Source organism: Heteronotia binoei, chromosome 21 (genome assembly GCF_032191835.1).
Source record: "Heteronotia binoei isolate CCM8104 ecotype False Entrance Well chromosome 21, APGP_CSIRO_Hbin_v1, whole genome shotgun sequence".
Lineage (NCBI taxonomy): Eukaryota > Metazoa > Chordata > Lepidosauria > Squamata > Gekkonidae > Heteronotia > Heteronotia binoei.
This window is the reverse complement of record NC_083243.1, coordinates 16,309,943-16,323,728: the sequence shown is the minus strand read 5'-3', so window position 1 is coordinate 16,323,728 and position 13,786 is coordinate 16,309,943. Positions and strand designations below refer to the sequence as shown.

Sequence of the window (13,786 nt, the reverse complement as noted above, 5' to 3'; positions counted from 1 at the left end):
ACCAACGTTTTATCCTACGCCTTCCTCGGATGAGGATCATAGGTGGCATGCTTCGGAAGTTAAACGTGCCTTATTGTTTTATTTGAGTCGTTCCAAGAATTTCCGTAGGACCAGCATCTTTTTGTTTCTTATGCTGCTCCTAAGTTGGGTTCCAGAATCTTTCAAAGTGGCTCACTGAGACTATTAAACTGTGCTACTTGTTGGCAAAGAAGCCGTTACCTGGGCCTATTCATGGACACTCTACAAGAGCGATGGCGACATCGGTGGCGTTCCTGAAAGGCGTTTCCCTGGCGGACATGTGCAAGACTGCCACCTAGTCCTCTCCGCATACTTTCATGAAGCACTACGCTCTGGATGTGCATGCTCAGCAGAGGACTTGTCTGGAAGCTGCAGTACTGCAAGCTGTCTCTTTTGGTTGACCATCTTCCCGCCTCCAGGTATGTCTTGCTTGCTAATCTCTCATGATTGTGAAGCACAGAGACCACGAAGAAGATAGTCAGGTTGCTTACCTGTAACTGTAGATCTTCGAGTGGTCATCTGTGCATTCACACTACCCGCCCTCCTTCCCTACTGCTGATGGTCTCTCTATGTTAGGGGGCTTCCAGTGGTCAAGAAGGAACTGGCGGTGAGCATGCGTGCTGGGATGCCCATGCATGCCCATTGGCGTCGAGCGCGAAAAAAATCCCGGACTTTTTAGGTACCGATTCAGGGGATCGGCACAGGCGCTATATCCCATGCGTGTGAATGGACAGATGACCACTCGAAGATCTACAGTTACAGGTAAGCAACCTGTCTTTTTATTTTTAAAAATTCAGGAGCTGCACTAAGGACACAAGCCTTGGGAGTAATGATATATACATGGTTACACAGTTGCTATATAAGATATCTTCAAAGGTTACATTACAGATGCATACTTGAGTCACGGGTTCAAAGGTTGCTAAACACTATCTTTTTTATTACTAAGGAATTTAGGCTATTAAAAACATCTCCCTTTCTCACACTTCTCTAGCAGAAGATAAGAATTGTCTGTGTGAACCTGTGGGAGAGGTGACTTGAAAGTGGTACCAGCCAGGCTGTAGCATAAACATCCTTGGGCCAGATGGATTTATTACTTGCCCAATGGTTGTAAATAAGGGGGTGTGCAGTAGAGAGCTGGTGACCTTTTTATGTCTAAGAAACAACCATGTTACAGAAATAAGCGCGCTTGACATGAGCAACACTTCCCTGGCGCTCCCCAGTCATTCAGATGGCTGGGAAAGGTGCTGTCATGATACTGGGCCTAGTGAGGCCTACAGGCCCCAGGGAAGCCTGCTTAGGAGTACTGGGAAGAGCCTACATTTGCCAGGATCCCCTCTATCCCTCTGATTGGGTGGCAAGGGTTTTTGGAGGGAAACTGGCCCAGAGAGGTGTGGGGTCTGGGAGGAGGAAATAAAAGGGCCAAGCCCAGGAAGGGGGTGTTATTTTTCTAGGAGGCAGAGCTGAGGAAGGCTGCTGCAAGGAAGAGACCCTTGCCCTTAGAGGAAGGGTGAGTAGGCCCAGGTCTGACTGAGACAGTAGGGACTGTATAGAGAGACGGTTAGGGCTAGGCTTCCCAAATCCCCCGCCAGGGCGGGGGACCCCCGATTTGGAGCCTCCTCCCCCCGCTTGCCAAAAATCTGGAAAGCGGGGAGGGGGGAATGGCGGCCCTTCCCACCTGCTGGAGACAAGAGGAGCCAAGTGCGAGTGGGCCTCTGGCTGGGTTGGCTGCCGACCGAGGTCTCGCGCCGCGCCGGCGGGGTGAGCTGGAGCTGGGCACTCCTTCTCTCTGGTGGTGGCCGTGCAGCTTCCCCTCCCGTGAGTCCCGCCTCAGCCCGGCTGGCTGGGGGCTCTTCCGCACCCTGTTGGTGGAGCGCCAGCTGTCCCCGAAGGGAGGGAGAGAAGCGCGCATGTCCTGCCCCTTCACTAAAAGTGTTCTTCGTCGACTGGATGTCGCAGAAGACTACAAGTCCCGTGCCGCTTTGCGCGCTAACGAAAGGTTGCACTCTCTCTCTGCGGCCGGCAGTGGCCGGGTCGGAGCAAGTCTTGGGGGCGTCGTGTTCGCTTTTGGCGCAAGAGGTACGGGACTTGTAAGAGGTGGCGAGCGTTGGGTCGCTGTGACACCCGAGCGCCCCCCGTCTTCGCCTCTTCCCTTTCGTGCATCCCTCAGGTGCCTCTTCTCCGACAGTTCTCCAGCCGAAGGCTTTTGGTGCAAGAGGCACGGGGCTTTGGCACAAGAGGCTTTTGGCGCACGGGGCTTTTGGCGCAAGAGGCACGGGACTTGCAAGAGGTGGCGAGTGTTGGGTCGCTGTGACACCCGAGCGCCCCCCGTCTTCGCCTCTTCCCTTTTGTGCACCCCTCAGGTGCCTCTTCTCCGACAGTTCTCCAGCCGAAGGCTTTTGGTGCAAGAGGCACGGGGCTTTGGCGCAAGAGGCTTTTGGCGCACGGGGCTTTTGGCGCAAGAGGCACGGGGCTTTTGGCGCAAGAGGCACGGGACTTGCAAGAGGTGGCGAGTGTTGGGTCGCTGTGACACCCGAGCACCCCCCGTCTTCGCCTCTTCCCTTTCGTGCACCCCTCAGGTGCCTCTTCTCCGACAGTTCTCCAGCCGAAGGCTTTTGGTGCAAGAGGCACGGGGCTTTGGCGCAAGAGGCTTTTGGCGCACGGGGCTTTTGGCGCAAGAGGCACGGGACTTGCAAGAGGTGGCGAGTGTTGGGTCGCTGTGACACCCGAGTGCCCCCCGTCTTCGCCTCTTCCCTTTCGTGCACCCCTCAGGTGCCTCTTCTCCGACAGTTCTCCAGCCGAAGGTGATGAGGCAGGGGCGGGCGGGCGGGTATCGGCAATGGCTGAGACTGTGGTGGACACCAGGCGCCTTATCACCAAGTCGCAGAACCTGAATGAAATGACATTTTAAAAGGTATGCTGACCCTTTAAATGTGATGGCCAGAACTCCCTTGGAGTTCAATTATGCTTGTCACACCCTTGTTCCTGGCTCCACCCCCAATGTCTCCTGGCTCCATCCCCAAAGTCTCCTGGCTCCACCCCCAAAGTCCCCAGATATTTCTTGAATTGGATTTGGCAACCCTAGTTAGGGCATTTGTTTATTTTCCCTTTACCCCTTTACTCTTTAATGCACCTTGTTTGTTTATGTTGCACTGAACTTCTCTTTTAAAATAAAACCTTTTTGTTGTTGTTCACTCTGCCTGGTCCTTACGCCTATAATTTGCCTAAGCTACAAGAGGCCTGAAGGGCTTGGGAGGGAACTCTGGGCCTTCTCGAAGGGAACCCTTAACCCAGAGTGGTGGCAGCAACTGGTAATACCCCCCTGAGTCGTGATAGGTGCCCCAGAAGCACTTCAGTGATTTGCTACCGCTTACTACCTGTTGGCTTTTTGAAGTGGCAGAGCGATGGCAGAGGACAAGGTAAGAGCGAGAGTGAGGCAGGACCCAGATGTGCACATTTGAATGTGTTGTTTAAATCCAGAGATGGATCGTTCCTGTGTCGGCCCAAATTGGCCATCTGAATTCAACATTTATGTCTGAGCCTAAATAGATTCCCCAGAGTCTTTCTGTTTATGTTTGGGGGCTTTTTTTTATTTTGGTAAAAGTGAAGCAATGTTAATATCCAGGTGGGTAGCCGTGTTGGTCTGAAGCAACAGAACAAAGTTTGCGTCCAGTGGCACCTTTAAGACCAGCAAAGGTTAATTCTGTGCATAAGCTCTCATGTGCATGCACACTTCAGCTGGAAGCTTATAGCAGAATTAAATTTCGTTGGTCTTAAAGGTGCCACTGGACTCAAACTTTGTTCTGTTGCTTCACACCAGCACGGCAACCCACCTGGATATTAATTAACCCACCTGTCTAATTGTTTGTAATAATATTGTATTTTACTGTAATCATGGTATATACCGTGTCGTGTTAGCCGCCCTGAGCCTGCCTTTGGCGGGGGAGGGCGGGATATAAAAATAATAATAATAATAATTATTATTATTATTATTATTATTATTATTATTATTATTATTATTATTATTATTAACATTGCTTCACTTTTAGCCAGAAAAGCCCCTAAACATAAATGTTTGATATTATTATAGCTGTAAATGCTATTCAGTGCCTTATATTTAACATTTTCCCTTTAACAGAATGGAGAGAGAGAATGTGGTAGTAAATCAGCTGGACCTAATTTTGCTTCAGGAGAAGAGCCCGCTGAAAGCTTTCCCAGAACTCCTGAGCACAGCATATCTGCAAAGACACCTGAGTCTAATGGAACTCCATTTGAACTGTAAGGGTTTTTAGTTATAATATTATTCAAGAACTTTGCTTTTCTCCAAGTGTCTTGACATCAGAGTTTCTCCTGACTCCTCATCTGAAGAAGTGTACATGCACACGAAAGCTTACATTCTGAATAAAAGTTTGTTGGTCTTAAAGGTGCTACTTGGCTCCTGCTTTGTTCTCCTGACTCCTGTCACAGTTCAGATTTTGGATATGTTTTGAATGGACAACAAGGCAGAGAGTGCTACCTTCAGTGCCGGATTAAATCCTGTGGAGGCCTCTAGGCAGTCAAAATCTTGGGGGGCCCCTCACAAATTATCTGAGTCTGAGTGCCCACCCCGCCGCCCATGCCCATGCTGCAGCTTGCAGGCACCTTCTCAAAAGCCCTTTTTACTAAGCTGCAGGGGAGAGGCAAACTTGGCAACACCAGCAGCAGCCACACCAGGCAAGTTAGGCAAAGAGCAGCTCAGTTGCTGGCTGTGTATGCAGGCTGGGGAATATCTGGTGGGAATATCTGGTGGGAAAGCCGGCCCGGGGCCCCTAAAGGCGTGGGGGCCCATAGGCCAGTGCCCACTTGGCCTAATTGTTAATCCAGCTCTGGCTACTTTATGGATTCATGCCACATCCTCTAGAGCTGGCACAGATGCTGTGTTTCTTCCCATAATGGGATCAGGAGACCATTTTCCTAATTTTTGCAATAGTGCAAAATTTTGGCCCCTGCGAACCCCTGCCAAAATGAGACATTAAGGTGGAGCTAGCAAAAGGGGGGAGCTGGCGAAGGGGCATTGTTATGTATTGAAGCTGGAACTTGCCTTTAGGATCTATCAGAGACCTTGTTGAGTTTGAGGCTCCATAACAATAGCCACCTGGATTCTGAGAGGAGGCCAAAAAGGGGTCTTTAGGCCAGCCGTGTACCTATAATTATGTGTGTTGGATTTTGGGGCGGGGTTATTTGCATGTATATAAGCAGCGTTCTTGGCACCTTTAAGCTGCAAGCTGGTTCAGTTTCTATCTCGATATGTTGTGATCACTGAATAAAGAGCTGAATTCAAATCTCATGTGCGTCCTCATGCATCGAACCCGGTACTTTCCAGACATCTCAGCATGCAAAGTTAGATGAAGCTTCATAAGTTATGACACCAGTAAAGATCCTAATATCCAAAAGGATATTGTCACATGACTCACCACATTTATTTGCATAGTACCCTGACAGTGGCATACAAGATTGCTTAAAATATAAAATAAATTAAAACTGCATCAAACGGTACAATTGCCACAATTAATAAAACCACTGGTTATTAAAACACCAGCATTAATAATAATTAATTCTGCAATCAGTAGTTTTTTGGGTTTCAGGTGAGTAGCTGCGTTGGTCTGAAGCAAAAGAACAAAGTTTGAGTTCAGTTGCGCCTTTAAGATCAACAGAGTTAATTCTGTGCATCATCATCATCATCTTCTTCTTCGCCCAGCAGAGGGATCATGTTGAGGTTGGCTAGGAGAGGGTGATTATTAAAACCAATGGATATACCCACAGTATGTCTTTAGTTGCTATAATGAAGTTTTGAGAGCTATATTAATTGTCTCCTCATTGCTTCCCTTTTTTCATTACAACAGACTTCAAACAGAAAATGAAGGATCAACATCAAAGTCACCAAGTTTTAGTTTTCTAACTGGCTTTAATGCAAAGTCACCAGCATTTAATTTCTTTGATTCTTCTGCATTTGGAGTTGAACAGTCACCAGACCAGGTAACATTAAATTACCAGCATGAGATCAACAGACTGAAAGAAGGTGCCCCTGTCCTTCATTATTTCAAATGGAGGGAAGGCATTTAAAAGGCGTGAGGTCCCTTTAAAAGTGATGGCCAGAACTCCCTTCAGAGTTCAGTCGTGTTTGTCACACCCTTGCTCCCAGCTCCATCCCCAAAGTCCCTTGGCTCCACCTCCAAAGTCTCAGATATTTCTTGAGTCGGACCTGGCAACCCTACTTGGGGTGGTGGTGGCATGGATGGAATTCTAGCAGGAGCTCCTTTGGATATTAGGCCACACCCCCTGATGTACCCAGTCCTCCAAGAGCTTCCAAGGCTCTTTTTTGTAAGCTCTTGGAGGATTGGCTACCTCAGGGGTGTGTGGCCTAATATGCAAAGGAGCTCCTGCTAGAATTCCACCCCTGGGTGGTGTTACACATTACAACAGCCAAGTTGCAACAGATATGAAGCTGCTGCCAGGGCTGGCATGTCTGAGTAGATCACGTAGGTGGCTGCCTAGGGTGCCACCTGGCCACAGGGGCATGCGCATCCCTCGGAGCCTCCCTTCCCTTGCATGTCCAGTCACTTGGTGCATGTTTAAAAGCACTGTCCTTTCTCCTCAAGTCGCAGAATGACTCCTCACTGGAATCAGTTGCTCCACCCCCTGGCTTTTGCTTGAGCTGGCTCAAGCGACCAATTTCTCACCAGTTGCTGTGTGGGCATCTTTTGATCCTGGTTTTTTGGAAATCTGGTTGCCGTGAGGAGAACAGGAGGTAGCCGCAGATCAAAAGGCACCCACGCAGCAACTGGTGGGGAACTGATCGCTTGAGCCAGCTCAAGCAGAAGCCCAGGGGTGGAGCATCTGCCAGTGAGAAATCAATCACAGTCACCACCATATTGTATTTAAGTGTCCATCAGTGCTCCCTCTGAGTTAGTGTGAGCTAGCTCACAGTTTTTTAGTTTCCAGCACACATTTTTGTCCTAGCTCAGGAAAAATGGCCACAAAGCAAGCTAATTTATGCAGTAGCTCCCAACTTTAATGCCAGTAGCTCACAAAGTAGAATTTTTGCTCACAAGACTCCGCGGCTTAGAGGGAACATTGGTGTCCATTTGCAACATTTTATAAAACACGTACTGAAAGTGCAGAGTTCATTCTTTAGGTAACTGTTGCTATAGCTTTGGTTTTTGACTTCTGGATTGTTTACTTAATTAATGCCGTTTTTAGTTCCCTGAAAGAGTAATCATGCATTTAGTCAAGGTTGGTGAAAAAGTGAAAGCAGCAAATTCTTGCATCTTCTTCTTTGAGTTTAATCTCCTCAGTAGATTTTATCTGCAAAAGTGTTAGTTTTACACTGCAATTTTTTCTGCACTTTGGTAAATAAAAAAGTGGCCCTTTAAAATCATTGGTTTTATAACATTGCTTAGTTTTATGATGAATTCATTATAATGTTTTGTTATAATAACGGTCTGATAAATGTTCTATTAAAGTGTGCCATTATTATGTTATTGCATTTCAGACAGGCAAAAACTCTTCTACTGGAAGTCTAAATCCTGTTTCCCCACAGGAACCTATTGGTAAGCTTTTACAGCGAGATGAACGTTGCCAAAAGTTTCTGCATGTTACTGTGTTAGTCATAACAGTTATACTGGCCATTGTCCTTACAGTGAAAGCAATTTTACCAATAGTTTCTTTGTATTCCTATATTAATGATAGAAGTTATGCAGGCAGTCTCCCTACAGCTTTACTGCTTTTCTATCTATCTATCTATATCTATCTATCATCTATCTATCTATCTATCTATCTATCTATCTATCTATCTATCTATCTATCTATCTATCTGTCTGTCTGTCTGTCTGTCTGTCTGTCTGTCTGTCTGTCTGTCTGTCGTCCGTCTGTCGTCCGTCTGTCGTCCGTCTGTCTGTCTGTCGTCCGTCTGTCGTCCGTCTGTCGTCTGTCTGTCATCCATCTGTCTGTCGATCTATCTATTTATTTATTTTTGTTAATTTATATTCCACCCTTTCCTGCAAGCAGACTCAGGGCTGATAACAACAAAAGTTAAAACAGTTAAAAATAACAGGCTAAAACCGTAGAATGCAATAAAACAAATAACCCATATGTCACAGGCTGCGGTTTCCATTGGGTGCATTCTATATATCAGTACAGCAGTTGGCCCAGAGATGGAATAATAAATGAAGGTAGCATCATGACAGGCAAGGTCCCTATACCCACCACATCCTGGAATTTTTAAGTTTAGTAGCTGTTGCCAACCCTACAGGTCCCCATGGACATTATGGTGCTCACCAAGTGGTAGTTTTTAAAAAGAAAGTGGGCTGTGTTAGGGGGGACTTCGGCTCAGCACGATTTTGACTGGCCACCGGTGACTTGATCGGCTATGCGGGATTTTTAAAAGCCACTGTGTCAGCAGCTGCTGGCTTAACATATGGCTCTTCACTGTGTGACTGAAAGTAAGTGAGGAAGACATTGTGTGGCTGTGCCCACCATGATGTGTCATAAGAACATAAGAGAAACCATGTTGGATCAGGCCAATGACCCATCCAGTCCAACACTCTGTCACACAGTGGCCAAAAAACCAGGCACCATCAGGAGGTCCATAAGTGGGGCCAGGACACTAGAAGCCCTCCCACTGTGCCCTCCCAAGCACCAAGAATACAGCGTATTGATGGAACTGTGCCCCAGACAGTTCCATCAATACGCTGTGGCTAATAGCCACTGATGGACTTCTGCTCCATATGTTTATCCAGTTCCCTCTTGAAGCTGTCTATGCTGGCAGCCATCACCACTTCCTGTGGCAGTGAATTCCATGTGTTAATCCCTCTTTGGGTGAAGAAGTACTTCCTTTTATCAGTTGTAACCCAACTGCTCAGCAATTTCATCGAATGCCCACGAGTTCTTGTATTGTGAGAAAGGGAGAAAAGTGCTTCTTTCTCTACCTTCTCTATCCCATGCATAATCTTGTAAACCTCTATCATGTCACCCCTCAGTTGACGTTTCTCCAAGCTAAAGAGCCCCAAGCGTTTTAACCTTTCTTCATAGGGAAAGTGTTTCAACTTTTTAATCATTCTAGTTGCCCTTTTCTGCACTTTTTCCAAAGCTATAATATCTTTTTTGAGGTGCGGCGACCAGAATTGTACACAGTACTCCACAAGGCCACATCATCGATTTATACAGGGGCACTATGATACTGACTGATTTGTTATCAATTCCCTTCCTAATATTTATTTATTTATTTACTTACTTTATATTTATATCCTGCCCATTCCATACAGACTCAAGGTGGCTAACAGCATAAAATAGACAGTAAACAAAACAATATTAAAACAATAAAACAATCAGATAAATAACAATGGTGCTACTTCAGGCAGATCATATAATATTTTCTTTCTCATGTGCACAGATCCTGGGCAATTAGTAATAAAAGCGTTATGGATCCAGATGTGGTGGCAGCCCTCTCCCATTAGATGTTATATGGCACCCGAAACAGTTCAGTCTTGCAGGCCCTGCGGAACTGCGATAAATCCCGCAGGGCCCTGATGGCTTCTGGAAGGGTGTTCCAAAGTATTGGGGCTGCAACCAAGAAGGCTCTTGCTCTGGTGCAGTTGAGCCTAGCCTCCTTTAGCCCAGGGACAGCCAAAAGATTTTGAGAGCTTGATCGCAGTGCACTCTGGGCAATATGTGGGGCAAGGCGGTCCCGCAGATAGGTGGGTCCTAGGCCATAGAGGGCTTTGAAGATTAATACCAGGACCTTGAAATGGATCCGGTACGCAACAGGCAGCCAGTGCGGCCATCTCAACACAGGCTGAATGTGCTCCTGACGAGGAAGCCCCATTAGTAGCCTGGCTGCAGCATTCTGCACCAGCTGCAGCTTCCGAATCTGAGTCAAGGGCAGCCCCATGTAGAGAGCGTTACAGTAATCGATTCTTGAGGTGACCGAGGCATGGATCACCATTGCTAAGTCACTGCGCTCAAGAGAGGGTGGATCACAGCCTCTTTAAGAGGTGTGGGGGAGACCCCTTCTATGAGGGATCTGTTGACATTAGAACGTAGTGGATCACATAACGCCGTCTGGCTAGCTTTTATCAGCCAGGACAGGTGTGGATCCAAAACGCAAGTTGTAGGGTGCACAGAAATGAGAATCCTGTCAACTTCCTCCAGGCTGAGTCGGTCAAAGTGATCCAGAAGTGGACCTGAAGAAGTGCTCGGAGCCGCACGTTCACTTACTGTTTCAACTGTGGCAGGGAGGTCATGACGGAGTGATGAGACCTTATCTGCGAAAAAACTTGCAAAAGCCTCACAGCTGATTTCCAACTCCCTAACATTTGATCTGCCTTGCAGTAGAGCAGTTAAGGACCGAATTGTACTAAATAATTGGGCTGGGCATGAGGTTGCAGACGCAATCCAGGCCACAAAGTGACTTCTTTGTGGTCTTGACTGCCACCTCATAGGTCCGCAAAAAGGGGAGGGACGGTGGCTCAGTGGTAGAGCATCTGCTTGGTAAGCAGAAAGTCCCAGGTTCAATCCCTGGCATCTCAAAAAAATGGTCCAGGCAAATAGGTGTGAAAAACCTCAGCTTGAGACCCTGGAGAGCTGCTGCCAGTCTGAGTAAACAATACTGACTTTGATGGACCAAGGGTCTGATTCAGTATAAGGCAGCTTCATATGTTCATACGTTCATAAATGACCTATAAGATGTTCTCATTGCTTTGTCCTGAGTACGCCGCCACCGTCTCTCTAGACGTCTAAGCTGCTGCTTCATCGACCGCAATTCCAGAGCATACCATGGTGCAAGTAGTGAGCAGGGGCAAAGAGGACGCCTAGGTGCGATCTCATTGATGGCTGCAGTGAGCCGGCTATTCCAGGACTCTGCAAGCTCATCTAATGAGCCGCCAGGGGGCCAGGGATCCCTCAAGGCCATCTGAAGCCACATTGGGTCCATCAGGTTTTGAGGGCGAGCCAAAACACGCTCGTCGCCTAAACAGGGGTGTGGTGACACGTCCATACGGGCCTTCGGGGCATAGTGGTCTGACCTTGGCACTGGCTCAGCATGGCATTTGGATAATTTTAATAATTTTGAGCATGGCATTGGCCTTTTTTGTTGCAGTCACACACTGTCTTGACATAGTTTCAAAGGTGCCCGCAGACTCAAAGAGGTCTACCCATTCTATCTGTCCACCCAAAATTCATCCCCCTTTTATTCTCACAGCCACTGTCTGAGCATTTGAAGGTACAGGTTTTCATAAACACTTGTCCCTTAACATAATAGAACCAACATATGCCCAACATTCAAATGTCAGTTTTTCATATAAGAAGTAGGTATTGTATTATTCTTTAGCCATTTTCCCCTGTAGTAAAATGATAATTACTGTTCTGATACCTCTTCCCATAAATACAATAATATGAGTTGACTGTACTTCTGTAAAACTAAATTTTAATTCAAGATATTATTCCCTTCAAGGAGATTTATTTGGAAAAATGGATAATGAAGATTCGTTTGCCTTTTCCTTCCCATCATGTTCTTCTGTTCAAACTTTTCAAGATGGAAAAGATGTCTTCAGTTTTCCCTTCTCTTTTGGATCCCAGTCTGCTTCCCAAAAAGGATTTCAGACTTCTTCACAAAGCAGAAAGGCATTTTCACTTTTTTAATGATTTGGAATAGCCATAGCAAACATTTTATCTTCCTACCTAAAAAAAAGTAGGTAAAAATGATGAAAATTTTGCATTCAGTATCAATTTTAAGTGAGTTCAGTCAAAAAGGTTAAAATTGTTCGGGCCGTTAAAAGTTTTGGCTAAATTTTACTTCATGAAACACATGTAATATAATCTTCAAATGCTTCATTTGAAAATAGCCTTTCCAATACTTTCAGTGTTATTTATTGAGAGCTAAATAATCAGCTCCTATAGCAATACCTAAAATATTTTTTTGAAACTGGGTAGTTTGGCGAAAATACTGTTATCCCTTATAACAAGAGGATATTTGTCATTGTCATTGTTGTTTTCTGAGTTTTTAAATAATTGCTTGTAACATATTTTAACTAGCACAATATTAAAGTTATTTTAACCCCATATAAATGATTCTTTATGTGCTAAAAAGGAGTTTATGTAAACGTTTGTCCAACTGAATCTTCTTTCAAGAAAAACACTCTGTGTCACACATAAGAACATAAGAGAAGCCATGTTGGATCAGGCCAGCGGCCCATCCAGTCCAACACTCTGTGTCACATAAGAACATAAGAGAAGCCATGTTGGATCAGGCCAGTGGCCCATCCAGTCCAACACTCTGTGTCACATAAGATCATAAGAGAAGCCATGTTGGATCAGGCCAATGGCACCTCCAGTCCAACACTGTGTCACGTAAGAACATAAGAGAAGCCTTGTTGGATCAGGCCAGTGGCCCATCCAGTCCAACACTCTGTGTCACACATAAGAACGTAAGAGAAGCCATGTTGGATCAGGCCCATGGCCCATCCAGTCCAACACTCTGTGTCACACTTAAGAATATAAGAGAAGTCATGTTGAATCAGGCCAGTGGCCCATCCAGTCCAACACTCTGTGTCACACATAAGAACATAAGAGAAGCCATGTTGGATCAGGCCAGTGGCCCATCCAGTCCAACACTCTGTGTCACATAAGAACATAAGAGAAGCCATGTTGGATCAGGCCAGTGGCCCATCCAGTCCAACACTCTGTGTCACACATAAGAACATAAGAGAAGCCATGTTGGATCAGGCCAATGGCCCATCCAGTCCAACACTCTGTGTCACATAAGAACATAAGAGAAGCCATGTTGGATCAGGCCAGTGGCCCATCCAGTCCAACACTCTGTGTCACACATAAGAACATAAGAGAAGCCATGTTGGATCAGGCCAGTGGCCCATCCAGTCCAACACTCTGTGCCACATAAGAACATAAGAGAAGCCATGTTGGATCAGGCCAATGGCCTATCCAGTCCAACACTCTGTGTCACACATAAGAACATAAGAGAAGCCATGTTGGATCAGGCCAATGGCCCATCCAGTCCAACACTCTGTGTCACACAGTGGCCAAAAAAAACTGCCATCAGGAGGTCCACCAGTGGGGCCAGGACACTAGAAGCCCTCCTACTGTGCTCCCCCCAAGCACCAAGAATACAGAGCATCACTGCCCCAGACAGAGAGTTCCAACAATACGCTGTGGCATAAGAACAGTGGGGACGGGATGGGATGGGGTAGGTTGGAGCAGGAATGATGTCAATCTACAAACTTAATATGCCCTTAAATCTCAGCTTTGGCTTTAAAATTCTCAAGCTGTGATTGTTGTGTGTTCTTTCTTCCTCCTCCATTGTAGTTCCTTTAGCTCAGGGGAGGTCACACTTGCTTAACATAAGAGCCACATGGAACAAATGTCAGATGTTTGAAAGCTGCAAGACAGGAAGGCAGGCAAGCGGGCTAATAGATTTGGGGGAGGTGGAAAGAAGGCAACTTTAAATGCATTCTCCAAACTGCTGGCTGGCTTTGCTTGGAAAAGTGATTTTAAAGAGGCGGATGCCTTCTCCAAGCTGGCTGACAGGGTGGTGGGGGCTTTGAGAGCCACACCATATGTGTGAAAGAGCCACATATGGCTCCTGAGCCACACTTCGACCACCCCTGCTTTAGCTATACTCTTCTAGTCCATAAATCTCCTCTTCTCTCTCTCGGCTTGGCTTCGCGAACGAAGATTTAAGAAGGGTGCAATAGTCCACGTCTGCTGCAGGCTCGCTGGT

General features: G+C 46.5%; 1 protein-coding gene across 2 annotated transcripts in view; it reads left to right on the top strand.

Moving 5' to 3' along the window:
- The window catches only part of C21H14orf39 (chromosome 21 C14orf39 homolog), a 54,334-nt gene extending 42,223 nt beyond the window's left edge, over positions 1-12,111 (top strand). For both annotated transcript variants that reach the window (XM_060262220.1, XM_060262219.1), the window contains exons 14-17: positions 4,154-4,293; positions 5,898-6,030; positions 7,547-7,604; positions 11,504-12,111. In XM_060262220.1, the coding sequence (XP_060118203.1) occupies positions 4,154-4,293; positions 5,898-6,030; positions 7,547-7,604; positions 11,504-11,691 (519 nt within the window). In that variant the 3' untranslated portion in view covers positions 11,692-12,111. The remainder of the gene's footprint in view (positions 1-4,153; positions 4,294-5,897; positions 6,031-7,546; positions 7,605-11,503) is intronic.
- Positions 12,112-13,786: the final 1,675 nt, after the last annotated feature.